This window comes from Phoenix dactylifera, chromosome 6, assembly GCF_009389715.1.
Source record: "Phoenix dactylifera cultivar Barhee BC4 chromosome 6, palm_55x_up_171113_PBpolish2nd_filt_p, whole genome shotgun sequence".
NCBI classification, from domain to species: Eukaryota; Viridiplantae; Streptophyta; class Magnoliopsida; order Arecales; family Arecaceae; genus Phoenix; species Phoenix dactylifera.
The window spans coordinates 1,548,928-1,576,915 of record NC_052397.1 but is presented as its reverse complement, the minus strand read 5'-3'; the positions used below and the strand labels follow the sequence as shown (position 1 = coordinate 1,576,915).

The following is a 27,988-nucleotide window of genomic DNA, read 5'->3' as shown; positions in this document are numbered from 1 at the left end:
ACTGTAGCGGTGCCTCCTATCCTAGGCAAAAAAAAAAAAAATCGGGGCCTTCCTCAGGCCGGGGGCCTTAGGCGACCGCCTCAGTCGCCTAAGGCTCGAGCCGGCCTTGTCGACGACGGTCATTGTAGAGATTACTATAATTTAAACTTTAGATATGATTCTAGATAATGATTATAACATCGGTTTTGATTTAAGATAACAACTCTGTCTTTCATTTGAAACATCAAAAAAAAAAAAGAGCAAAATCTTACTGATACTTACCCATATAAAAAGGAGGCCAACAAATTTGGCACTAGCCATATAAATTTTTATACAAGTTGCTCGCAATTGCAAATGATCCAAGGTTGGATTTCTTATTAGATCATGCACAAAATATGTTTTTCAATATTAAAAACTAAGCGATGTAAAGGCTTATAAAGAATTACCTACACTAAGATTTAGATATGCCAAAAAACAACTAATAGCAAGAAACATCCTACAAGTGCCACCAAGGTATGCAAAGAATCTCCGAGAAAGAAAGAAAGAAAACATTTTAACTAGAATTTTATTGAATGGTGCTGTTTTGCTAATAAAACTTAGGTGTTAGGATTTAATCTTTTCAACTACATGCATAAAAATATCAAATAAAAATAGAATTTTTTTGCATGAATACCCTTCTAAATATTTAAATTTACATGAATACCCTCTTAAAATTTATATTTATTTATGTACTTTTATAAAATACTCTTTTTGTACAAATGTTTTTAATATAACGGTTTTTCTAATATCGTTAATAAAAACTATATTTATTTTAATTAAAAATAAAATAAAATATTGAAATTATTTTTTTGTCCTCCATCACGATCGGCTTATAAGTTTTTTTTTGCACATCCATTAATTTTTTAACGGCATTATATGGCGTGGGTACATATGCAAAAATAAGGATAAAAAAAGGAGTAAAATAGCAAAATATGTGTTTTATTAGGGTATACGTGTAAATATCAATTTTCAAAGAATATTCATGTAAAATTTAATATTTAGGGGATATTCATAAAAAAAATTCCATAAAAAGCAACTTACCTCCGAGATGTTTTGATATCTAGAAGTGGGTACGACCAGGGATGCGGACGACTGTCTGCTTAATTCTGTGCGGATTTACTTCCGCATAGAACAGTTATGCACGCGTCCGTACGTTTCCACCTGATGTATATTTGTATATCCTCAAATCCTCATCACTCGATCAAGATCCGATGGCTGTCGTTTGGTAGCACTGTTCTCCATATAAACCCATCAGTGTATGAGCGTCACACCGCAGTGTATTTAAGATACCTTGCTTTTTTTATTTTTATATTTTCCCCTTCGCCGTGTTAATCTTGTCTTTCTCCACACCATAGTGCGGAGGGAACCGAGGTGAGAGCTCCCAAACTTCGCCATCTAGAAACCCTAGTAATTAAATTTCAAGATTGGATCTTTTCGCCATTTTTGGAAGCCTCGATCGGATCTGTTTCATTACTGTATTTATCTTGAAAGTTCTTGCAGTCTTTTCGGTCTTGCCCACGTTGTTAGATGTCTTTGTAAGAGCCGTAGGTTTCTTGATCATCAGTCGGCTGAAGGTTCGGCTCTTTTCAATCAAAATTAGGGCAATGGTCTGTGATTCTTGTCGGTTTTCCTTGTCATGGATACTTTTCTCTAAATTCCTTCTTTGCTCTGTCGTAAATTCTCTTTGTTCAGATGGCCTGGATCTCTTTCTCTTCCCATGGTTTATTATAATACCATTTTTTTTTGTAATATTTCATAGTTTATACATATATGAAGGCTAGCTCCTTTGTCTTTCTGATTATCTCACTTGAAGGCTTGAGCTTCGGGCTTTTCTATTGGATGATAGGTTTCAGTCCGTTCGCTTGAGGTGTAACTTTTGACATCACATTCATTTGATAAGTATCATTTTCTTTCATCTCTATGTGGGAGAAAATGATGTGTTGGTTTTCAGTAACAAATGTCAATTTTACTCCCCTCCTTTCTTGGTTTTGTTCTATTGTTCCTACGAAGATTATCTAGATTTTATTTCTAGAAGAAATTTTTTGTTTATAATCTATAAGTGCCATAATTATTAAATTGATCCACAAACGTCATGGAGAAAAAAGATGATAACCATTACCGTTATTTTTTGTGCATAAATTAGGTGTTTAAGAAAATATTAAACATTTGTTGGTTCTTTGTTCATGCTTTTTACTGCAAATCTAGCAAGAAGAATAACCTGATTTTTTTCTAATTTTACTGCCGTAAAAAATTTATCTATAATTTGATTTTACGTGAATAACTGATGCTATTTTCTTTTCCTTCATCATTTGCACTAGGAGGTACTCAAGTACATTGTATCCATTTATGGCGCCATCTGGGTTTTGTGACGACTTAAACCCTAGAGGTATATACATTACTTACTTAATTTCCAAACCAGAATAATTGTTTAAGATATTCCATGTTAGGTATTCTATATCTCAGTCATCCAGGATAATATTCCACTGCGTATCCTTCTATTTTCTGCCATGTTTTACTAAGAATTTAACCCTTGAAAGATAGGAGTACCAATGGAGTGTTTGTAATCCAAAATAGATCAGATAAGGCTGACTAGCAGGCAATAATTATTTCTATCATTTTGCTTAACATAACACCCACATTTGTTCTTGTAATATTCTCTGTAAACCATTTTATGGATTTATTATGTCATGGTGTATTCTCGTGTTTGGTGTTAATACTTGAACAATGTAGACAGCTTTCTATGAAAAATGTCTACTGTTTGTCTCAATAGCAATGTCAGCATGTATTTGTCCATCCTTTGGATCCAGTTATTCTCTTTTGTTGCCTTGTATAACTCTTATTGCTCCAATATGAAGAGACATTATACAATCACTTTGTAAAGTAACACTGCAAGTGCAAACATCAATAATCTCTTGCAAAACTTGCGAGTGCCTTGTGTTCATCAATGTTGATGTTTTATTAGGTTATTTCTTGGAGAACAAGTGACTGACAAACAACAAAGATGAGAAGATTATAACGTTTGAACCAACTTTCGCTGAACTAGTACTGGTGGGCGTACCGAATAGTGACCGGTTCGGTATGGTATGGGTTTGTACCGTGCAGTTCTAAGATGTGCCAACACAGGGAGATAGAGAGGAAGAAGGACTGGGAGGGAGTGGGAGAGGAAGATGGAGAGAGAGGAAGAGAGTGAAGGGCCCCCGGGGGGGGGGGGGGGGGGGCTCTCCTGGAGACGTGGATTGATTTGTAGCTAGGTCTCCCAAGTCTGGCGGCAATAGCCGGGGAAGGAGGGGGAGCGAGAGAGAGGGAGGGGCTAGAAGAGGCAGTGAAGGGGCTGAAGGAGGGGGGATCCATGATGGAGCAAGGGCAATCACGAGTGGAGGAGGAGGCAAAGGGGCCAGAGGAGGGGGGAAGGGGGATCTGCGACGCAGGGGGTGTGGGGTGTGGAAGGAGCGATCACGAGCGGATCGAGCCATAATCGACTTGGGAGGGGACTTGTTCATAGGTCCAACCTGCTTACCTAGCCGACAGGAGGAGCGATTCCGGTTTTCTGTTGGTTCGGTTCGGTACGCCCTGTATCTAGTGGTTCAAGATGGTATAGTAAACCTTAATATGATACTTTTAGATAAATGAATAAGTCTTTCCAGCCATCCTCCCATGTTATGGTACAGAGAAATACTTTCTCTCATACCATTTACCTTTTGGGGATTTTATCTAATTTTTGCCTCTTTCACATAGATCAATGCTTATATTGTAAACATTTTGATAATAGAATTGTGAAACATGTGACTATCCAAGTGTTAGCCCTTCCATTGGTCAATGCAGATTGTTGAGTTCCCTCAATTTATTGGTAACTTAACAACAACAACTTAATCTCTTCTACTGAGTGCTATTTTTGGAGACGGCTTTGATGTTCAACACAAAACCCCCGAGCCCTTTGATTTTGACCTGGATTCATGCTTAAGGGCATGAATCTAGCGTTCATACACAAGGAATTAACCTAGAACTTGACCACTACTGATCAATCTCAAAACCTACAAGATCAAGCGCAGGATTTTGCAAAAAATTACAAATTACAGGATTTATCTAGCCTCTCTTCAGGTTTCCAGTGCTGTGAGCTCCAAAATACAAATTACAGTATGGAAGCTTCCCATTGCCTCTCACTCCATCTCCCACCTTGAAATGGTTGAAAAACTGAAAAATATAAATGATTTAAGATGTCCAGCTGGGTACTCAGCAGTCCTCCGCAGTTCATTCTCCGTTTAAGCTTCATCCCTTGATCCAATACAATACAGTGATTCAAGCCCAGTTTGCCATAACTAGGACATAGAAGCCCCTTGCACCAGTTCCTGGCCAGTATGGGGGTGGTACACCTTATCTCCATCCTGTTAATATTACAGATCAATTGAGTTTTTTGTTTTAAGTCATAACTAGTCTCAAGTTGGTTGGCAATGTTACCTGTAGTTTCAAGGCCTTAAGATATTAAATTTTTTGTCCTAAAAATTGTGAAATATAATTGTCCATTTAATGGAAAACGCATATAATAGAACAATTTTATTCATCAATGTCGATCTGGAAAGTTATCACTATTTTTTAGAAGCAATATAAAGAAGATTTATCTTGTGGTTTCATATATTCGTACTGGACCAGCAAACATCATATGCTATGGATGATCGATGACTAATTTTCACTACATTTTCTCTTGTCGACAGATGTTTGTATTGTTGGTGTTGCACGTACACCAATGGGTGGCTTTCTTGGTGCCCTATCATCTTTATCAGCCACCAAACTAGGGTCTATTGTTATTCAATGTAAGATAATATTTTGTTGGTTTTATTGCTCATCCTACCTTCCCCCTTTCTGTGCCTTGTGACATGTCAGCTTATATGTTCAGGTGCACTTAAAAGGGCAAATGTTGACACAACGCTTGTTCAAGAAGTCTTTTTTGGGAATGTTTTGAGTGCCAATCTGGGGCAGGCTCCTGCCAGGCAGGCAGCCTTGGGTGCTGGTATACCAAATACAGTGGTCTGCACTACCATCAACAAAGTGTGTTCATCTGGGATAAAGGGTATGAACTTACTCTTTTGATAGATCACTAGTATCTCTCCATCAAGAAAAGATAGATCACTAGTAGCTACTGCTTAGGTTGTCATAATAAAGTATATGTATTGCTTCTTCACAGCAACAATGTTTGCAGCACAAAGTATTCAGTTGGGAATCAATGATGTTGTTGTCGCTGGTGGCATGGAAAGCATGTCGAATGCTCCTAAATATTTAACAGAAGCGAGGTTTGCAATCTGTTCTCTTGCTTTCCAACGTAATTTTTTGTACATCCATGCATCTAATAAGAATTAATGATATATGAAATCTGAAATTTGTCTCAGGATTTCCTGAGGAATTTTGGAAAATAAGTATAGACTTTTAGTTATGTTATTTCCTTATATATAAGTTTGACATATGTCTGAAATTGGGTTTTTAAAAGAAGGAAGATACAGAAATAGTTGAAACCACAATCGAGTCCTCAAGTGAAGTCTATGAGATACTACTGTTTTTCCATGGAGTACAACATGCGCAAAGAAAAGGTGAAGGCACATAAATTTTATCAATTTTCTTCATCAGGTAACATAGTAGACAAAGATTTAATGCTAGGTGGTTAGGCTTTGTACATGGGTTATCGAACGTATATTAGGTTGGAAGTTTAGGTGTGGGAATCACATTAGTGAAAAAGATTGTGATAGGGTGGTCATCATTAACTAAGGAAGAAAACTAAGGATAGGGTCATCATCATTAACCACCACCCGTACTTCCAGAATCATCATCCAATGTTACTCTTGAAGTTATTGCCAATAGTGTAAGATAATTCTTTGACAAAAGTGGAAAAATGGATAAAATTTCTTAGGATCAATTCTAAACTCACTCCCAGTGAGATCAAAACTTTCATGACCTGACAGCTCTCAGGGTAGAATTGCTTTCTGGTAATAACCTCCAAAAACCAACTCTCCTAAATCTCCCATCAACTAAAGCACTCACATGACTTATGATTTCTGATTAAGTGCTGTATGATAACTTAAAATGTCAACCAAATTTCAACTGATGCACACAAGTCCAGAAATTTTTGTAACAAATTAAAAATTCCTATACTAATTTTAAGTTACATATGAACTTTGTAATGTCCCAAACTTTCTTCATCAAAGGGTCAAGTATCTATACGATTGATTTCTTGTGATTACATAGACATGTAGTTCAACCCCAACAAACGAGGAATTTACTGTGTCTGGTGTACTGATCTTCATTGAAATACATAGAAGCTCGGTGTTGCAATATTTGAAACTTTCCTAGGCATATAACCATCCTTTTGGGGATTATGAACAAGAAATGCTACATCCATGAGTTGGTAAAAACTTTAAGCACTTCTCAGCATTCTTCTTCATATCCTAAGGCAATAATGTGTTGTGTGAGTAACTTTATCCTTACCCTAAATTTTAAAGATTGCCGAAATCACATTCTTGAACAGTCCAGATATTCATGCTTATGCCATAATGTGGATGTTAGAGATCATATGTCTGTCATCTGGAGAATACGTTCTTTCTCAAGTAGGCGATAATCTTGATCTAAAATAGTGTTTTTTCTGATCGTATTTATGGTTGTAGTTAACATGAGTGAAGCAGTTTCTATTCCTCTTTTTGATTGATTTAATGCCATTTAATAAGATTCTTGGCTTCGCCATACTGTCACTGATTTGCCTTGAACATCTCCATTCGTGCAGAAAAGGATCTCGATTTGGAAATGATACGCTTATTGATGGCATGCTTAAAGATGGTCTGTGGGATGTCTATAATGATTTTGGCATGGGAATGTGTGCTGAATTATGTGCCGACCAACATTTGATAACAAGAGAAGAGCAGGTACTTGTATATATTATTTTTCAAGTCATTTGTATTCACGGGAAAAGACCATACAGACTTGGTTTTTTTCTTTTGCAAAAAAATCAAATAGGCTTTGTTGATTGTGGTTTGGTTTTCTTTGAATGGTGTGGCACTAGATCTTAAATGTGATTCATACAGGTTATTATCCTTCTTTATTAGGAGTTCGGTATAAATTGTTTGGATTTATATTCCTGCTGAAGTTGTTATTTAGATTACCTTTGATGGTCTCTTGACTTGTCACTGTGGCATTGGTCTAAACTCTAAAGCACTAGGGAAATTGGCACAATGTTGCTGACTAACCCGACACCATGTGATTTATTAGAGCATTGTGTTAGAAATTTTGTTGAAAATAGTTCCATCAACAGTTTCCAAATTGTTTTAATGTGGTCAATGATGCATACTTTAGTTGTGATTTGGTTTGGGACATTGACCACAAGTGGCACCAGCTATAAAGTTTATAACTTTATGCACCTGTGTTCTATTTCAAGCTGCATCATCTTTGTGCCTTAACTTTTATTCTAATTAATAGTTTTTAAAATCCCTTTTTCTCTGGTCCTGGTTATGTGGTACTAGCATATAAGTAATGTCTTGCAGTCTGTGGTCTCATTTACAAGGAATGTGACTGATTTATTTCCTCCACTTCCTCTAGGATTCTTATGCCATTCAGAGCAATGAGCGTGGAATAGCTGCTCAACATAGTGGTGCATTTTCTTGGGAAATTGCTCCGGTGGGACATCAAAATTTATGGTAGATGCAGGCAGGGGGTTTACCATTTCTTGCATATTTGACTTATTTCACATAATTTCATGCTATGCAGGTGGAAGTTTCTACAGGTAGAGGAAAACCATCAAGAATCATCGATAAGGATGAAAGTCTTGAAAAAGTAATGTCTTATAAAACTTAAGTAGACTCTTTCATACATCACATGCCATTCCACAAAGTATAGATCATAATCAATAGTTATTAGATATATGCAGTCTTTATTTAAAAAAAAGGGAGAATTTCGATAGGGCAGTCTTTAAAGATGCCCTCTTCTCAGTCAGCGAAGGTTAATTCCTTCCTTTTATAATAGTAAAAGAGAATGAAAATAACAGAACTTAAAATTAGGTTAGTGGTTTCAAAAAAATTATCCTGTTATATATATGATAATGATATAACTATATATTTAGATTATGATTGTCGGCTCTACTAGCCTGATTAACAGAATCAAGAATTTTGACTTGAGGTTAAAATTCTCCTTGACATATTTTGAGAACACTGTGTTGTTTTCACTTTAAGATACTGTGGTCGATATCAGGTTGGAAATAGATGGTAGAACTGGTTCATGATTTACCTGCAACATGCAAAATCCAGTTAAAGTTTTCATAGTGTATAGTTACTGTTCAGCCAATTAGTTTTGAAGCTTATGTGATTTTATTCTGGATGCTAAACTTATAGGTACTATCGTCATCCTTCCTGCTTCTCTTTGCAAAATCTGGTATCGTGATATTGATGGAGGCTTGCAATTTTTTTTTTTTTTTTTGTATGACTAGTTTGATCCTGTAAAATTAAGGAAGCTCCGTCCTAGTTTCAAGGAGAATGGTGGTTCAGTTACTGCTGGCAATGCTTCTAGTATAAGGTTGGCTGCTTTCATCTTTGTTATCATTACCATCTTTTTTTCCCCTTTAAGAATACAATATATGTAAATTTTTATTGAATCAGATTTACCTTAGTTTCTTTTCTTTATGTTTATTAGTTTCTGCAGGGCTGCTTGTGGTATAACTTTCTTGCAAACTGATCCCCTAATATGCTATGTGGAATGATAGATTTCTTTGACCTAATTTTCTTTTCAGTGGTGCTGTCCTTGAAATAATTTGTAGCAGAACAGATTCAGTCAATATACAACAAACCATGGATCCATTCTGGCTCCTTATTGGCTTATAAGTGTAGGTTCATTATAATGGACTGAATAGACTCCATGTTGGCTTCTATTCAAGAGAAGTGTTCTCTTTTTCAATGCATGCACTGATATATCCCTGTAGTATTATTAAAATTGTGATTCTCTTACTTCAGCTAAAATCTCGATGATAATGTCTAATTGATTGTAAGTGAAGGATTTATATCGGGTGCTAAATGCTGTAAATTTTATGAAATTTCTAACATCACCATCAACAGATTTAAAGGAGTAATCTTACTTAAAATTTACTGCATAACTAACTCACATATAATAGATCTAATCTGTCTTCTGACAATGATTTTCTATGCTACTAATACTTGGGCCATTTCTAATCTAGAAGCAGCCACTAAGATTTCCCCAATTTTTTCCCTTTTGCTTTCATTAAAAAATTTCCTTCTCAGATAAATTGCTCATGATTATTTTGAAAAGTTGCCTTAGTATATGTGGATTGGCATAGCTGAGTTGAGCTCCCATATATGATGCATCACCTTTGCCCATCCCTTAGAAAAAATGATTTTACCTTTTCAGGAACCCAAGCATCAGTTATAAGTTGACTTTAACCCTGGACATTAGACTTAAAAGAGAGATTCTCCCAGCTTCGCCTATAAGGTGCTCTTGCAGCCAACAGTCTGTTTGTTACATTTATCACAAGATTATCAACATCATCTACTCCTTGTCCAAACCTTCAAGTCTAGTAGACCCAGACAGCTTGTAGAACCGCTCCCTTAGAACAGCAAGAAAGCAAAGAAAAAGCTACCCTGACCTTATTTCAATCCTTGGTGAGAGTAGAATTTTCATCGTTAACCTGCTGCTAGAGATCTCATATCTCCCAAGAGTATGGTGGGAATCAAAAGTTTCAACTATTTTTTTGTTGTGGATGTGAAGATGCATTCTTCTGCAACAGACAAGTGATTGGTGCCAGTTGAACGTCTCTCAATCTGGCCCCCAGAGGCAATGAGGACTTGTTCACATGGAAGAATGATATGCAGTGAGGTTGAGAAGCCGTATCAATATTTTTCCAGCAATCCACAACCCATATCACACATTAGGAAACATCATAAACGTCAAGTCCACCTGCAGCACATTCACCGTTTTCTGGGGAGTTTATCAGCTCCATCATCCGTTCAAAGGAAGTTTGAGGCAAAATCCCTTTAGTCACCACCAGTCTAGGTTAATTATGTTGAATTTCTTCGTTGCATATTTTGCTTTTTTATCCCATGGCTTGGATTTGCACTCTCTGTAATTTTACCATAATTCAGGATTGGATTTGTAAGCACTGACTGGTAATTGGTCAAGTTTCAACCTGTTTAAGCACTTGATGAATTTCATTGAAGCATGATTTTTTTTATTTTTCTCCTGAATACGGTTCTTTTGGACAGTGATGGTGCTGCTGCTTTAGTGTTAGTGAGTGGGGCGAAAGCTAGGGAACTAGGATTGCAAGTGATTGCAAAGATCAAAGGATATGCTGATGCTGCTCAGGTGATTGACCAAATAAAGCAAAAATCTTTTTCATGGCAGAAAAAAGAGAGAGAGGATGCTTCAAATTAATATAGACTGGCTATCTGGAAAATTTCTGTTTTCTTTGGCCTATTTTCATTAAAAGTCCAGAGTTTGGACTAGCTGTTGTATACACAAAGAAACTCAGGGTGTTCCAGTCTTCAGTAAATCTGTAGAGACCCGGAGGGCCGCAACTCAGATGTTTGTGCCATGCAGTTTGGATAAATTATCTAAGACTGACAATCTGCTGTTATGTTCTGAACACTACTCAGCAGAACGCTACTTGGCACATGTGTAGCTGTTAATCACTTTATTGTCAGCTGCTGCTCAATTAATTAACCGAATCTACTTGAATGGTGTGTCGCAGCTGCCAGTCAAGTGAATTATGGTAGTGATTATGCTGAAGACTATTTTCGCTGTTCACAAAATGGCATCGTCTGATCTTTTGGACTCCATTTTGTGTCTGTTTAGCATTAATAAATATCTAGTTAATCCTAAGTTATTTTCTGCTTGAAGCTGATATGAGATTGGTCATGCAGGCACCTGAGCTATTCACAACAGCCCCATCTCTCGCGATACCAAAAGCTATTTCGAATGCTGGCTTGGAGGCTTCTCAAATAGACTATTATGAGATCAATGAAGCTTTCTCCGTAAGTTGAGAACTATCTCTCACCTGGTTTCTTCTCTATGTAAAATTCTTTTTGGCAGAACTTTTAGCTTTTTCATGGTAGCAGGTTGTGGCTCTAGCAAATCAGAAGCTTCTTCGGCTTCCTGCTGTAAGTTACTGTTTTTTCTAAACTGAGGCCCTTACTGCTACAACCTTCTGGGACCTTCAAACATTTGCATTCTGCAGTTTAGATTCATGTCCAGCTGCCTAAATTATGATGAGTTCTTCGTAGACAAGCTGGGCAGGCTTACTACTTCGCCCTTTCAACCTTGTTAACTATCCTACCTCATGCTGCCTGCAGGAAAAGCTTAATGTGCATGGTGGTGCTGTTTCTTTGGGACATCCTCTAGGTTGCAGTGGCGCACGCATTTTGGTCACTTTGTTAGGGGTATGTATCCTAGCATACAAATTATATTTGCATAGCCTGGATCTTCTTATTCTTCCTCCTGCATGTGTATCTGCACATCTCACCGAATGCATGCATATGCATGCATACGTGCATGCGCATGTGTGTGTTGTGTTGTGTAACCTTGATTTCTGCTTTTTCAGAACAAGCATGGATGTTGGTGACTGGCATGTTGTTTCTCCAATTTTTTAAATAAACACGGGATTTTTTTTATCAACTGGCATCTTATCTTAAGAGTTCAGTAGCCTTTGATTATCCATCTGTTTTTTATTAAGGTAGTCTTTCAGGGCATTTCTAGTTTTATAGGAAATAGAAACAGACAACTTTTCATGATTCCAAACATCGTATAATACATGTTTTAAGATAGAGTATTGGCTCAACTGTCATGTAGCTATAAGCTTGTGTTAACTATGGATTTGCAGGTTCTCAGACACAGAAATGGCAAATTTGGAGTAGCAGGAGTTTGCAATGGTGGTGGGGGAGCCTCTGCACTTGTCTTGGAGCTCACGTAAGTATTCTCGGTTTGGCGAGGCTTCGAGTTTGGCATAATAAAACTTTACTGTCAACTTGGCAATGAATTAGATATCTTATTGTAAAACATATATCTTTGGTTTTCTAAAATATATTTTACTTTGGTTTTAACAACCCATCACAAAACCAAGAGCTTTGAGTTTCTGAAGTCCAATTTGAATTTTATTACTGACATTTCTGTGCCGATTTGCTGAGCACTTGATGAAATACACATGGTCCTTTTCCCTTCCCAGGTAATCCTAATCAGCTGTAGTATTTGCATGGTAATAGCCATATCATCTTTAGTCAAAACTTTATAGAACAATCTTGCAGTAATCCCATGTAATTTGTTGAAACCAGAAGTTTATCAACCACCTATTTTCTGAGTGATAAATCATTTATATGTGCAGGCCTCGTGCGAAGACTGAACGCTCTTTGCTATGAGTTTTCTTATTTGGTGTAATTAAGTGTTGTTGTATGAGATCATAAAATTTTGCATCCAGTGTAACAATAAGTATATGATAGGTAAATGTAATCTGCCTATGATGTGGTTGACGTGGTTATGGATGTCTGATATGCCATATCCTCACAACTCAATCATGTCATATTATCTGTTTAATATGTCAACCCTCCATATAAATAAAAAGCAAGGCACGGCTATCGTTACATATTTGCATCTCTGTGGTGTTCAAGTAACATGAGCTTGCATCTAAACATATCTTTCGAATGAGAGTAGAGGAAGCAAAAACAAGAATATTAATTAAAATTGTTTAATACTAGCAAACACCAGTTGTGACACCTGGTCCTCCTTTCAGATGGATAAATTTATTTTTAATGGAAACTCTAGTAGCAAGTTACAATTTTACTGGCAAAGCTTATGCCGAGACTGATTCATGTTTTACAATACAAAAGAAAAAAAATATGGCAGTTTCAACAAGTTGTGACTTATTATTGCATGGTTTGCTGGCTCTTATTTTACCAAAAATAAAACTCTGGCATGCTGCTGCATGATGAGACTAATTCGCGATTTAGGCTTGATAATAAGAAGGTATATCGATGAGACCATTGTCATTCGCATTGCCATCATTGTCGAACAGACCTGGAAATTTTTAAGGAATTGAGATGGAATCTAAATTCTCTAGATTCTAGTTCATCTCTCTCATGAAAATCGCTGTACTTGGACTCCTATTATTTGGTACTGCTTTCTTTACTCGACCTATTTAATGGTTTCATTGCATATGGACTCGACTTACACTAGTGACGCTATATCCAAAAGAGGTGCTAGCTTTCTAAGCTCCGAGAATTTAGACTCTATTTCATGAACTGCACCAGCTTCTTAGTTGCAACAGGATTTGCAGGTTCGTGCTTCTCTAATTTCTCCTGGACAGAGATTGAACCTACGGGAACTGAACCGCATCCTCTGAGATGTGCCAGCTGTTCTAAATTCATCAAAATGAAGAATCTTTAACTAAAGATACTTGGTACAGAGAAAAGGTAGTATTCTAATTTATATTAGAAATCATGATCATATGTTTACAGAAAATATAACGCATATATTTACCTGTATGCATGATCTAAAACTATTCCATAAATATGTCAAACTTCTTAATTTCTATTTTCCCCTGAAAAAGAGAAAATACAGCATACTTTTCATGCAAACTTATAGCTATAATGAGTTCTTAAACTGTCCCTCATCAACTTCCTTCACTTAAAGTTGGAGACATTGTTGTGGATAATTTACATGAAACTTAGGCTATGCCTTATCATGGATACTAGTTTGGACAAATAGCTTTACCTTGTGTTCTTATCACCAAAGATCATGCATGGGACAAAATCTTGTCCACTTGCATAAACAAGTAATCTTGTTAGGTCCCTATCACTCACTTGCATGTTCATGAGGTAGCTCGCTTTTCAGTTGTTTCTATCCCCAAAGTGGGGCTCTGGGAGCGAAGGCAGGGTGCTAGGGATTGTTCATGTAGATTGGTTTCAGTTACACAGTGCCCCACAACTATCAAAGTAACGTGGGGTTGAAACACGAGAGTGCCTACCTCCGAGCCGAGAGTGCCCGCCCTTTCTGTCAAGTAGGCTACTTTTTCCGGAACGCAGTCCGGAATAACCGTGACCGTGTATATAAATATCTTCGATGCTGTCATTTCGAAATGTCCGCTTCAACCGCTGTTTCACCTCCCAATCCATGGCCATTGAAAATGATTTTTTACACCTGCAGCATTTCAATAATGAAGCTTGTATGCGGGCTCAGAACCATGCGATCGTCTTCGTCTTTTTTTCTTCTTTACTCTTTTCCATATAAGCTGGACTTTCTTTTTTGTTGGAGTGACTGGTTAGACTATTTACGCCTTGATACAGCATCCTTTGTGAACCATCCAAACTGTACTGCATAAACTGGTCAGTGGTCACATGTAGAATTCAAACTACTCGTTTTTTGGAATAAGGAATGGGACATGATACTCTTCTGGTCGGTGGTAGTGTATGATTCTTCTAATATTTTAAGGATGGGGAACTTCGAAACAAGAAACTTATCATGTGCTATCAGACTTTATAAACTTATCATCCTTAGTGATTTAATTTATAAAATGGCAATGCCTAGCTGAAAGAAACTCCTATAGTAGAGAGGCCACTGGCTCGTCAACTTTATAAGTTACATGTCATGGACTGTTTGGAAGGACATGTATTATCTTATCTTATATCTGAACAAATTTCTATGCAGATATTCAGATGCACATGCTGCTTTATGGGGACTTTATGACTATAATTGCATTATTCTTTTGGTTAAGACTTGGAATAATATTTATAGTATTTTTTTAATTAAAATTAAAAAGAAAAAAAATCATCTCTATTATAGAATATAAGTTATGGGCTGAATCTTGATACCATATTGTTACAACCTAATACTTCAGTCCATAAAAATTAGCCAAAAATGTTATTTAAATTTCTTTGTTCTGTTTAAATATTTAAATATATAGCTGATATGAAGCTAAATATATATCAATATGAATTTTTTGATAAATTCAAATGAGTCTGAAGAAAGGAATTTGATTTCTATACATGGTTTTGATTTTTAGGAGCAAACTAATCACCTTAAAAGTTTTCTTTGTAATAGCGAGTCTGTTTAAAGCTTTGACCTCGGGAAGGTGGAGATCGAGCACGAGAAGTAAGGAATTTTTTTTTTGAGGGTGCGAGTGGGCAGGTGGGGTATGATAGGGTTAGGATTTAAGAGAATAGATTCCGGTCAATTACATAGCCGGTCAACAATGTTCTTCACAGCGGGGTCCACAGAGGGTTATTTTATAATTTTGCAGCGACCAACTACAAATGGTCAACAAGTCAAAATATGTATAGAATTGTTTTCCAAAGACACAGACCTAAGACTGGATACATCAACGGGTCCTTGCCCTTCCTCCAAAAATTTAAAATAAAAATCTTTCCTCCAAAAAGCCGCTAGGATGTACCATATATTGGATCCAGCGCAAATGGGACTCATATGGTCAAAAAAAAAAAAAAAAAAAGAGTAAAGGGAAAAAAAGAAAGAAAGTCTAAAGTCTTGCTTAATTGGAAGTTGATTTTGGTTGTGAAAGGTCCATCCTTTTTTTTTTGTTTCTTTTTTGAGTCTATTGGTGTGGGAGTTATATTCTTTTAGAACGTTTTTTTTTTCTTCATAATTAAGAGCAACGCTTTTGTTTGGATTTTTTAAAGTCTGGTGATCACACCGAAAGTCTTTTAGCTTTCATCTTTGTAGAATTTCACTATTGTTGATTTCTCTAAGAAATAAATAGATGATTTTTTTGAAAGGTACCTACTGAGATACGTATGGAGATAACTTTTGTATTTATCTCCAATCAATATACACCTCATTTTCTTGAGCATAATACTTGAGAGGATTCTATTATAATTATTATTTTATTTATAATAAAATTTTATTTAGTATTGCTTTGTAATTTTCTTATAAAAAAATTGTATATAAAATAGTTTATTCTCTTTGCTCCAATTTTATTATATTTATATTTGTGAATTTGGGCAAAACCAAAACAATCCTCCTTCCCAGCAACTTCCATCCCCTATGTTTATTCTTTGTCCATCCATTATTTATTGAAGGATTCGGTGTTCTTCTTTCCTCCGCATCCGGCACCGCCACATCCAATGGCCACCACCAAAACATTCCTCACCACCGCCGCCTCCGTCGCCGCCTCCGCCGTCCTCGTCCGCTCCATCGCTAACGACCTCGTCCCCGAATCCATCCAATACTACCTCTCCTCGACCCTGGCCTCCCTCGTCGCCCGCCTCTCCTCCCAGCTCACCGTAGTCATCGACGAGCTCGACGGCATCACCACCAACCAGATGTACAAGGCCGCCGAGATCTACCTCGGCACCAAGGTCTCCCCCTCCACCCGCCGTTTCCGCGTCACGAAGCACGACGACTCCACCGCCCTCGACGTCACCATGGACCGCGGCGAGGACGTCGTTGATGTCTTCCAAGGGGTGCGCTTCCGGTGGCGACTCCTATCTCGGGAATCCAACCGCCCGATCTTCCACACCCACCGCCGCCGCCACTACTTCGTTGACTCCACCCTGTCGGAGCTCCGCTACTTCGAGCTAACCTTCCACAGGAAGCACAAGGACCTGGCCTTGAAGTCCTACCTGCCTCACGTCCTGGACCAATCCAAAACAATCAAAGAGCAGGCCAGAACGCTGAAGCTTTACACCAACGAGGACGAGATGTGGACGCCTGTGAATCTCCACCACCCCGCGACGTTCGATACGCTGGCCATGGAAGACCCGCTGAAGAACGAGGTGATGGAGGACTTGGCCCGGTTCGTTAAGAGGAAGGAGTTCTACAGGCGAATAGGGAAGGCCTGGAAGCGGGGATACTTGCTGCACGGCCCGCCGGGGACCGGGAAGTCGAGCTTGATCGCAGCGATGGCGAACTTTCTGAGGTTCGACGTGTACGATCTAGAGCTGACGGAGGTCCGGAGCAATTCGATGCTGAGATCTCTGCTCGTCGGCACGTCCAACCGATCCATACTGGTTGTGGAGGACATCGACTGCTCGCTCGAATTGCAGAAAAGGGATGCCGAGAAGAAGGTAGACAAGGACAAGAAGTCCTCAAACGATGAAGACGACAAGGTGAGCTTCTTCTGGTACATATTATTTTTGTGGCTCATATCCTTTCATTTGGCATGCTTGCTTGCTTGCTTGTTTTTTTTTTTTTTTTTCAATTACTACACTAGGCAGAATCTTTCTAAGATCTCTTTTTTTTTTTTTTTTTGGTTCCTGAATTAATCTTTCTCATGAAATGATCTACAGGTGACACTTTCTGGTCTGCTCAACTTCGTCGATGGGCTGTGGTCGAGCTGTGGGGATGAGAGGATCATCGTGTTCACTACCAATTACAAGGATCGGCTGGAACCGGCACTGCTGCGGCCGGGCCGGATGGATGTACACATCCACATGAGCTACTGCAGTCCTGCCGGGTTCAGGGTGCTGGCTTCCAACTACCATCGTCTCCGCGACCACCCACTCTTCGAGGAGATCGAAGCATCGATCAAAGAGGTGGAGGTCACACCGGCGGAGGTTGCAGAAGAGCTGATGAAGAGCGACGACGCTGAAGTCGCGCTCCGAGGGCTCATCAAGCTTATCCAAACCAAGAAGAAACAAGCCAGTGCTGCTCCAGATCAAAATGAGAACCAGGAGGGTGGAAGAAAGCTAAATGATGAAGGTCAAGCCTGAGATTTTCCTCATTTTTTCTTCTTTTTTTTTTTGCCGGAGAAACACGTTAAAGAATAAAGGGAAAAGGAAGTCAAAAAAAGATGGCTACGGGGGTAGATGACGACCATACATATAGCGAGGCACTAGAAATTTCCTGCAGCTTGGAGTCATTCAGTGTTCATGGACTTAGAAAATTCCAACCATCAGTCATGGCAGTGGCCGGGGTCGATGGTCATACGTTCGGTAGTTACAATGGATACTCGGGAAAGTCCAAAAAACGCGGACTTCTTCGTCTATTATGTATCTTTCTTCCCTTTGAATCACAAGAAAAAAAGAGAGAGAGGATCCACTGGGAGAAAAAGGGCCTCCTTTTAGACTTGCAGAAGACTTCGAACATTTTTATTTTGCCCCGTGGTCTTTCTATAATTAATGATCTCAAGACCATGTCATGCTAAATATTTCGTGCTTGCTAGAGCTCTGTCCAATGCAGTGCTCATGAAAAGAAGCATGACTGATCCTTATTTTCTAACTAATCTTTTTATTATTTATGATAAACAAGCATCCAGCTATAGAAAGTGTGATTAGTTTCTTTTTCCCTATGGTAAGTATTAAATAAATATTGAATGAAATAGAGACCAGATGGCCTCACGGCAAGACTAAGCTTAGGATCGACATCCAAATTGCTTAAATCCATGTTGATATATAGTGGAATTTTGTCGACAACTTTCATTAAAATAGTACATAAAAATAAAGGAAATAAGCCTACAAGAAATACCTCCATCAACATGAACATATTTCATACAGTTACACTAGGAGTGCCATCCCATAATATCTATATCATTCAGCAATCAGGATCATATAAAAATTGAATCATACCTCGTAGCTAGCTAAAGAAAGAGAATGACATGAAGAACAATAGCCCACTCAATGGAATTTCTTGCAGTGGTCTGCAAGTTTGATCATATGGTCGCGGCCATAACCATACTTTCCTTGCCAAATGAGGAACATGTCTGGAATGCAGAACCCATCGTCGCTGGCCTTCTGGACATTCTTGCATGTCTCCTTGCCGGGGAAGGTGCCGTCGACGGTGTAGTCGATGAGGTCGTTGATGACCTTCATGTTGGCGACGTAGCGCCAGCAGCGGATATAAGTGCCCAACTCCGGCACCACGCTCAGATCCTCCTGCGCCATGGCTGCAGAGAAGGTGAGGGTGAGGGCAAGGATGGCAGCAGCCGTCCTCATCTTTGCTTTTGCCTCTGTTGATAGGCTCTCTGATATGAGGAGCAAATGTGGTAGCTAACAATAGAAAAACAGCTCTATCTTGCGACAATTTCTATCTGCTATTAAATAATGCCAAAGCATTAACTGAATGAATGAAAACCAATCAGTCGATGAGGTCTCTTATTTTAGTAGAATTTTGTTTGGTTTGAGCATGAATGCTGAAAAAAAGTGGAATAGTTGTGGACGTGATCTTTCTTATTTTAGTAGAATCTTGTTTGGTTTGAGCATGAATGCTGACAAAAATTGAATGGTTGTGGACGTGGTCTTCATGCATGGACCTTTTCTTTCGGCTTTGGTGTCTCTCCTCCATGTCAAGTTAATGGTCTGAGAAATAAGACCTCTCTTGCACAACAGTGTGGTCCATATGATTTTTTTTTACTAAATCTTTCTTTTATGGAATATCATAATTATAAAATGTGTTTACAAGGGGCTTCACTCGTCCTGTAAAATTGATAAGAGTCATAAGCACCCATCTAAATTTTCTACACCTCTTTATTTCATCACAAGAGAGACTGTTCATATTAAGTCAGCCAGGTTCAGAGTTCGGAGTTTAGACAGTTCATGAGGCTGGTCTTCTGTCAAGTTTAATTGTACATTTTTAAGCCTGTGACAGACTCTGAAAGAAGAGCAACCAATGAAAAAAAGGATCACCACCAAACAGCATTAAAATTATTCGCAATCTTCATTAAAAGAAATGACAGAAACAAAACAAATCATTGGAGAGATTTCACTCTATATATATCAACAACATGAACTTGGACTTTTCACATATCCCTAACTAATAACTACTATTGCAAATTTGCAAGCAATAGATCCTGCAGGAACCCTTGAGATTTTGACAAGCATGAGAATCTAGACTCTCTTAGGTGAAATAAAATCTGCATACAGCAGCAAAAGATACATTCATTCCTATTGGGTTCTGAAAACAACTATATTTTACAACCAAGGAAAGAAATGTTTTCGCTTATTATACATTTTAAAAGAGAACTTTACAGCCTACATGTAATAATTAGCACATTACTTGATATTATGAGCTCCATGTTCTCAGAAAACACCATCAGCTAACGAAAATTGTTTAGGTGCATGTATTGATACAAAAACAGAGGAATTTGATTTCCTTTGCTGAAAGACATTACAGTAATTATAATCTCAGGTTGACTTCAAATGCTACAAGCAAAACATTACAGAGAACAGGTCATGTATCTTTGTGAAGAATTTTGTCGGGTGAGTAGATACTGGTGGCAGTGATGGTTCTGGTTTTTTGTTCTTCCTCCTCCTCAGTTGAAAGAATTGTTGCATTGCTTCAGAACACTCCGTTGCCAGAACACCACGCCTTATTGTTATACTTGGGTGGAATGGGTGGACAGGTCCGACTATTTGATTTGATGAATCCAAGCTGCTGCTTCCTCCATCCCCAGGAAAAAGCCTGTAAAATAATGGACATATCAAGCCAAACTTGCTATCAATTTGACCAATCAAACCCGTTAACAATGTGGAGTCCACAAACAGCAAAACTAAGCATACATAGTTGAGACAAAGCTGCAGACAACATGCACAATTTAAGAATATTAACCCATTACATTTTATTTCAACAATTCAACAAGGCCTGTTTGATGAAAAATAAGTTCCCTTGGGATAATTAAGAGGAAATGAAGGCCACACAGAGTTTTCATGAGTTGGCTACAACTTTTCATATGGAGCAACATGGTGCTGAAAACTTATTAAAAGAGCCACTGAATACAAAGTATTATGTAAATAACTGAAATAGATTCAATCTTGACAGCATCATAATCAGAATGCCATGATTAAACAAATAATCAAGAGAGCAACTGCAATTGTTTATAAGCATATTCCAATATAATAATGAATAAAAATGTAAAATGCACACCTGACCCAGCTGCCATCAGCTCCTAGTAGCTTGTTGGGCGCTCCCCATACCACAGTATCAATCCTAGCTTGAAGGATTGCTCCAGCACACATTGGGCATGGTTCAAGTGTCACATAAAGTGTTGTTTCCTACAGAGAATTTGCATAAGAAACATCTTTGCTGAGAAAGAGAAATTGTATTCAAACTAAATGTCACAAAAGAAAGCACAGAAGGAACATCTTAGCAATTCGAGGTGGTATCCAATTTGGTGTAACGGCCCGATGCGCATTCTTTGAAAGATAATATTTCCCAAAAAGTGTTCATTTCCCAATTATATCAACTGATAAGCTGATACAAATCAAAACTTTCACATGTTTATATATATATATATATATATAAAAGAATCCATAGTCTGCTTTAGCTAAACCAGAATTCCCTACCAAAACCACATAAGCATCGAAGTTTTCCTGAATTATTCATCAAGCCTTTCTCTTATTCATGATTGAGTAACCTACAGAATTTTAGCATATTGCTATGTGTGATCTCCTGCTCCAATTTAACAACGAAAGAGTGCACAAGCATCGTATTTTCATTTTTTATTATATTTAGCTTTTTCACCTTTTAAGGACCTTCCACATTCATTGTTTTACCTCTATACCATTTCTGCCCTCAACAACAGAATTCGTCTTCTACAATCTCTATTTACTTAACAGGACTTGACATGTTTAATTCATATAAACACAGCATATGAGAAAGACTAGAATATGCGTGTATATACTTGACATATGTGTACTCATGCTTCATTTTAAAATATGCACTTCATATATGTGCATACAGAGACGACCGAGGGTAGTTTTGGTCCAGGCATTGGTCAACATCAAGTATCAAGGCATTCAACAACCTGGCCCACCAGAAGGTCAATCAAGGCCAATACCCTGGTGGGCCAGCCTAGCTGATTCAGAGGAGGATCAGCTGAGATCATGCAACTTTTGGCTTCATTTGTAGGAAGATTACCACATTGTGTTGGGCCGTGCTGGTTTGAGCTTTAATTTGGGCTTTATTCTACATTATTTATTTCCTAATCTGAAATAATCAGGTTTAAGGCCTGTAAGAAACATGTCCAATATCACATAATGTCTCCAAGCCCAGCCTTCTTTTCTTTCTTTCTCATTCCAATGGTTTAGAAATCTGAAAATTAAAAAATGGGTGTGGATATGACCCAACAGGTCAAAGGCTGCTACAACTGTACCCAACTAGCCACACTGGTAAGTCAGGGCTTCTTGACTTGTACCGTGCTCAGGGACCCAAAAGATAATGCGCTGGGTTGGATTGGATAAGATCAGGTAAAGAGGTCCAAGTCCAAATTGCCACCCCTATGTGCATAGAGAGTTTGCTTGAGTTCCTACACACTTAGCATGAACAGACAGATAATTGCATAACAAAAGCAAATAAAAACTTACAGTTTATATTGCACATTTAGATACAGAAAAATAAGAAGCACCGCTTATATGTAAATAGAAGTACAAAGTTCATACTTGAGAAACAAGCATGTACAATCTTAACATACAAAGGGTACTATGCAAAGCAAAGACGTCCTAAATTAAAGGTAATACACAACCGATGCATGTAAACAATGTTGCTCAGCTTATGTGCATACAAACTTACCACAAAACAAGAAAAAAAATTAGCATACTGAAGATTTACAAATGAAAAGTTTCTAACTAGTATTTTATGTATTATGATCAGTAAATAATATCAGTTGCTTGTGTGAATATTAATAATTAATAGACTTTGTTTATATATACATGAAACATGACAAAGTCTTTTTAAATAGAGAAAAAATAATGAAACACCAAATTTGAAGGGCCTGAAGTGCAGCAGATGCAGACATAAAAACTCTACTTACAGCCTCCTTGGTATAAGCCAATAATCTTGATTTCAAGAAACATCCATGGTCACAGCCCCCAGGTCCAGTAATGCAATTTTCATCCTCAGGAGGCCAATTCTAAATCTTAAAGAGAAACAAAATTCCATTTAACTATTAACATCCTGTAACCAACCATACTTAAATTCATTTAAAATTATAATAATCTAAGATCTGGAGACCAGTACTGTCAGTAAATATAGTACAATGTGCAATGCATGACCGACATAAGTGCACTTATTAATGTTTCTGAATGGATGAACTTGTTGTGCATTTATATTATTTAATTACGGTTTTAATTAGTTTCAAACTGGTTTAACAGAAAAAAAAAATTGACCTATATTTTGGGCGCCTTTCTTTTTTACATCAGAACATCGATTCCAAGTATTCACTAAAAAGACTTACATGAAGCAAACTTAGTACGAAGATGCTTATGATAATCATTCCAGCCTAGCAAAAAAAGCTACAGGTTGTACACAAGAAATGTCAGATAGATGATCGCGTGCTTCATGAAAAAAACCATGATTGACAGTCATTTTTCTCCATGAAAAGACCATTCTTGCATTATCATCAAAATGATCCTTCCAAGATCTGCATGATTTCTTTATACAAAGATAAATACACTGATTAAAAAAATTAATGCCAAAAATGAGCCTCGCAAGATATCCACCATCTCCATACACAAAGGCAAAATAATATTAATAAGCATAAAATTAAAGCAAGAAATACACCAATATCTGCATAACGTTCACTAAATCAGCAGCAAGTAATCTTGAAAGGCTAAGACTCATTAACAGTATCACCAGCCGGTAAAGATTTAAAAGTAGAAAATTACTGCAAGTCGCCAAGTCCGAAGAAGATTAGAAGCTTCACGTATGCAAATCATTTCAGCATGTGCAGTTGAATCTCTCAGCCCTTCCACCCTGAACATTAAATTAAGAACCAAGTTGGATTGAAGTCTGATTTTCATGATAGAAGACTGACTAGGAAGTAACATAACATGTAAATATAATACTTACAGGTTACAGCCACGAGCAATGATTTTCCCATTCTGTACCAGTACAGCCCCAACTGGCACCTCCCATGTATCTGCAGCTTTCCGAGCTTCCGCCAGAGCTTCCCTCATAAAAAACTCATCAGTTTTTCTCTGTTCACTTTCAAGCCTATATGCTTCTTCCCACTCATCAAATCTTTCTTTTAAGACTTGCTTATTCCTTTGCAGTTTCCTCCTCTTCAGTTCCCCATCTTTTCCATCAGGTTTACCAACTTCAGGTGATCCCTCTCTAACAAGCTTTTCTTCCAACCTAGTGAATTTGCTCACAGGCAACGGAACATTTCCAATATTAGTTTTATCTTCTTCTATGATGGCTGGAGCTGTATCATCTGTCAGTGCTGATGACTGGTCAACTGTTATTACATTAGAAGGAATACCTTCTCTGCCTTTTTCACCTTCGGTCCAGCCTACTTCTTCCGGTATGGAAACGGTGGAAGAACCTTTGGCCAGTGAACCTGTTTTTGTTATCCCCGTTGAGGTTGATGTACCAGCTTCTGACTTCACTACTCTGTCTCCCAATTGAGGCACTCCAAAGCTTCCTTCACTTGGACCAGCATGCGTCCTGGGATAGGATTCATCAAGAGGTCTTTTAGTCAGTAATGGTTCTTTAGGTGTTCCACTTCTTTTCTCATCGATCTCATCATTGTCATCTGGCTCCTGGCCAGAAAACCAAGCCTCACTGCTTACAGACTCATTTGACGAACATCTTGTACCCGATTTCAGAGCTGGGTTGCGAGATTCAGCATGCAGACCCCAACTCAATCGAATTATATCTGCAACATAAGACCACAATGACCTGTGGGATCTTTGAGCAACAGCATTTTCAGTTCCTGCAGTAGCAGTGGTGGAATCCTCAGCTTCAGCAGCTGTTGGGCCCTCCTCGGGTTCTTCTGTCCTAGAAGTTTCCTGAGAAGTCAGGCCCCTGACATCCCACATTTCATCAGATGGCCCTTTCATCCCTGGCTTTGATGTAGATCTCCTGGAACCTTCTTCTACATACCTCTCATCTTTGTCTTCTGATGCAGCAGCAGGAAGTCTTGAGGGTGTGCCACTAGTTGCATTGCTCGCTCCACTAGGTACTTCTTCTATTTGAATTCCAGGAGAATATTTGGAAGCATAGTCTAATCCATCTAAAGTTGTAATCTCCTGTTGTACCTTGTCGACAAACTCTCCAACATACAATGCAGAGGACCTGTCTGATCGGCTAGCAGACTCTAGTGACCCATCTTTGATTATGTACATCTCACCTCTACTCGCCTGATCATCTAACTCATGGGTATAAGTGTTTAGAGAGCTAGTGCCACTATCAAAACGTCCAGTAAAACCCATTTGCCCTTTTGTTGGCTGCGAACTGTCCCCTGTAAGTGTGCTTCTTTGTTTCCCCAGCTTATCTCGAACCAGCATCGATGAAGAATTCCCTCGACGGTTTTCTATCCTCATATTAGATATCTCCTGTGAAGTGGAAGCCATTTCATTGTCATTTCTTGAGTACTCAGATATATTTGTTTCCTTGGCAGAATCTCGTCTGGAACTGTATTCACAGTTGACACTTTCACTCTCTACCCTCGTATTATACCTTGTATTATATATTTCTTGTGTGTTAGAAGCCCTTTCAGTGTCCCTCCTTGAAACTTCAAAATTTTGGGCATCCCTTTCATGTGTTCTTCTTGAACTGGATTGCTGCATGAATTGTTCATTGATTAGATTCCATTGGTTCCTAGCCGAATAGTCTTCTGGATCATCCATTCTAGTCTCAAGAAGTCTCCGTGAACTGCTGGCCCTTTCAGCATCACCAGCACGGGCACTAGAAACATCAGTGCGACTTTCATTATGCTTGTCTGTTTCCATTCTGCCAAGTACCCATTGATCCCTTTGGCTTCTCTTATCTCTTGACACAGGAACCGAACTCTGAGCTGAAGCAGATCTGTCCTCCCTGTTCCTCACCCACATTTGTTCATAATGCCTCTGAGAGTCGGAGGCACTCTCAGTATTTTTGTCACGGAGCTGTGTTATTTCCCTGGGCTTTTGTGATCTTTTCCTTAACTCTGTGCGCCCAACCACTCCTTGATCAAGCTCAGTATGCTTATTTGAAGTCGAACTCACTTCCCAACCCACCTTCCTTGCATCACCCATGTTCTTGGAACTGGAAGACCTCTTTGTATCATCCTCATGCACATCAGATGTTCCAGTAACCATCCGAGATCCTGGCCTTGACTCCCTTTGCCTGACAACCCATTCATCTTCATAACCATATTCTTCTCTTGCTTCAAGAGCTAAATCAATTGATGAAGCACCTTTCTCGTCTCTGTCCGCAAATCTCAATTCAGCTTGCCCAACTACCCGCTGGTCTATTTCGCTACGCTGCCTCGCAGCCAAACCCTCTTCCCTGTCTACCTTCCTTGCATCAACCGCGCTCTGAAAACTGGAAAACCTCGTTGAATCATCCCCATGTGCCTCAGATGTTCTCTTTCTAGCAATCTTCCGAGATCCTTCCCTCAACACCCTTTCTCCATAAACATTTTCTTCTTTGTAATCACACACTTCTCTTGCTTCATGAGCTGAATCCATCCCCAAAGCACCCCTCTCCTCTCTCTCCTCTGCCTTCCATCCTGTTCGCCCAACAACTCTCTTATCTACTTTGCCTTGCCACTTTCCAGCTGAACCCGAGCCCTCTTCCCTATCAACCTTCCTTGCACCAGCCATGTTCTTAGAACTCAAACCTGTCCTTGCATCATTTTCACCTACCCCAGACATTCTCGTCAATCTCCAAGATCCTTCTTGCCCAGCAACATTTTGCTCTTCATAACCGGGTTCTTCCCTCGCTTCACACCGCGATCTCCTCAAGGAGGCAGCTTTCTCCTCTCTATCTCTAATTTCCCATTCAGATAACTTTGTTGAACTCGAGGCCCTCAAGTTGCCATCTTTTTCCTGAAACTCCGTCTTTCTACTCGAATCCCAACCAGCATCACTCTCCGACACATACCTCTTCTTCGACCCAGCATTATCCTCATACTTCCGAACTTGCCGAACCTCCCTGTCACCAATATCCACTCTACCACTACCATAATTTCTCGAAGAGTCACCACAGACCCTTCTCCCCTTCCCTTCTTTCCTCTCAGAACCACTGTAACAATCCAACTCCGACCCATCCTTCCTCGCCCTGGAAGACCGCCAGCCCTCCCCATCAACCGACTCGATTTCTACCTCTCTCCTCAAATTCTTCCCCAAGCTGACAACTTTATCACAACCGGCTTCATTTCTCGACTCCTCAGCGCTGTAGCCCTCCCGGTAGCAGCTCCTGACCTCGGCCAGGAGGCCGATCATCTCCCAGAAGCCCCCATCGGAGGTCCGGGACCAGGAAGAGGTCCGGCGGCACTGCGGGCCGAGACCGAGCTCCCGGACGGCCGACCGCCGGCACCGGGCGCGGTCGGCCGCCCTGCTGGAGAGGAAGGATCTAGAAGGAGACCAGTAGATCAAAGAGGATTGCCTGGAGCAGTAGCCATAGAGAAGAAATCTAGGGTTGATGGAGAAGCCATGGTGGGAGAAATGGGCGCAGGGAGAGAAGTCCCCACGGCAGTGGTCGCCTCTCTCGGTGAAGAAGGGGAGAGGGGCGTAGGAAAAGGACGATTTTGCCCTCAGGGCGATGGCCGTGGTGGTGTAGCCGCCGTACATTGGGGGGAGGGGCAGAGATGGGAGAGGGCATAAGACCAAGCTCACCTTCAGAGGAAGGAGGAGAATATCGCCGCCGTCCGTGGGGGATCCAAGGGTTGTGGAGATAGCGGTGCGGTCAACCCGGAGGAGGGGTTGGGGGTCTGTTCGCCACTGGGAGGCTCGGTAGGGAAGGAGACGATGGGCGGGGGTGGAGCGGCTGGTCGTCCGGGATGAGGCCCGGTCTGGTGGCCCGCCGGAACGGGATTAGGTGGGCTGGTCGAGCCAGCGGTTTCTGGATGGGGGGTGACGTGGCATGTGTTCATGTGTTGATTGGGTGTCCTATTTGATTGACCGTGCTGATCTAGTGGTTCATGTAACTTTATGGATGCCGTTATTTCAACGAATCAATTTGCGCCACGATGCTGGATTCGTGTAAATAAAATGACCAATGCGACGACAAGACACAATTCAAACCACGTCACGTAGGTTCTTGGTTTTTTTTTTTATTATTTTTTTTTTCAACAACGGCA

General features: G+C 39.4%; 3 protein-coding genes across 4 annotated transcripts; 2 read left to right on the top strand and 1 right to left on the bottom strand.

Moving 5' to 3' along the window:
- The first annotated feature begins 1,305 nt into the window (after positions 1-1,305).
- Positions 1,306-12,627, top strand: LOC103701964 (acetyl-CoA acetyltransferase, cytosolic 1-like). Of its 2 annotated transcripts, none has more exons than XM_008784198.4 (15): positions 1,306-1,389; positions 2,337-2,404; positions 4,728-4,826; positions 4,910-5,083; positions 5,198-5,303; positions 6,782-6,920; positions 7,591-7,668; positions 7,759-7,824; positions 8,474-8,559; positions 10,257-10,356; positions 10,914-11,024; positions 11,109-11,150; positions 11,343-11,429; positions 11,870-11,955; positions 12,368-12,627. In XM_008784198.4, exons 2-15 carry the CDS (start codon positions 2,365-2,367, stop codon positions 12,399-12,401), a joined length of 1,248 nt encoding a protein of 415 aa, XP_008782420.1. In that variant the 5' UTR covers positions 1,306-1,389; positions 2,337-2,364; the 3' UTR covers positions 12,402-12,627. The 2 variants fall into 2 exon arrangements, with proteins under 2 accessions (XP_008782420.1, XP_008782421.1); XM_008784199.4 differs by lacking the exon at positions 1,306-1,389 and adding an exon at positions 1,456-1,592.
- A 32-nt stretch (positions 12,628-12,659) lies between these two features.
- On the top strand, positions 12,660-18,088 carry LOC103701965 (protein HYPER-SENSITIVITY-RELATED 4). Its single transcript, XM_008784200.3, has 3 exons — positions 12,660-13,451; positions 16,071-17,099; positions 17,280-18,088. The coding sequence occupies exons 2-3, from the start codon at positions 16,116-16,118 to the stop codon at positions 17,700-17,702; spliced, it is 1,407 nt and encodes a 468-aa protein (XP_008782422.1). The 5' UTR covers positions 12,660-13,451; positions 16,071-16,115; the 3' UTR covers positions 17,703-18,088.
- A 1,808-nt stretch (positions 18,089-19,896) lies between these two features.
- Positions 19,897-27,687, bottom strand: LOC103701966 (tRNA(adenine(34)) deaminase, chloroplastic). Its single transcript, XM_008784201.3, has 4 exons — positions 23,773-27,687; positions 23,589-23,676; positions 20,851-20,978; positions 19,897-20,388 (listed from the first exon to the last, which is right to left on the bottom strand). Exons 1-4 carry the CDS (start codon positions 27,477-27,479, stop codon positions 20,130-20,132), a joined length of 4,182 nt encoding a protein of 1,393 aa, XP_008782423.2. The 5' UTR covers positions 27,480-27,687; the 3' UTR covers positions 19,897-20,129.
- Positions 27,688-27,988: the final 301 nt, after the last annotated feature.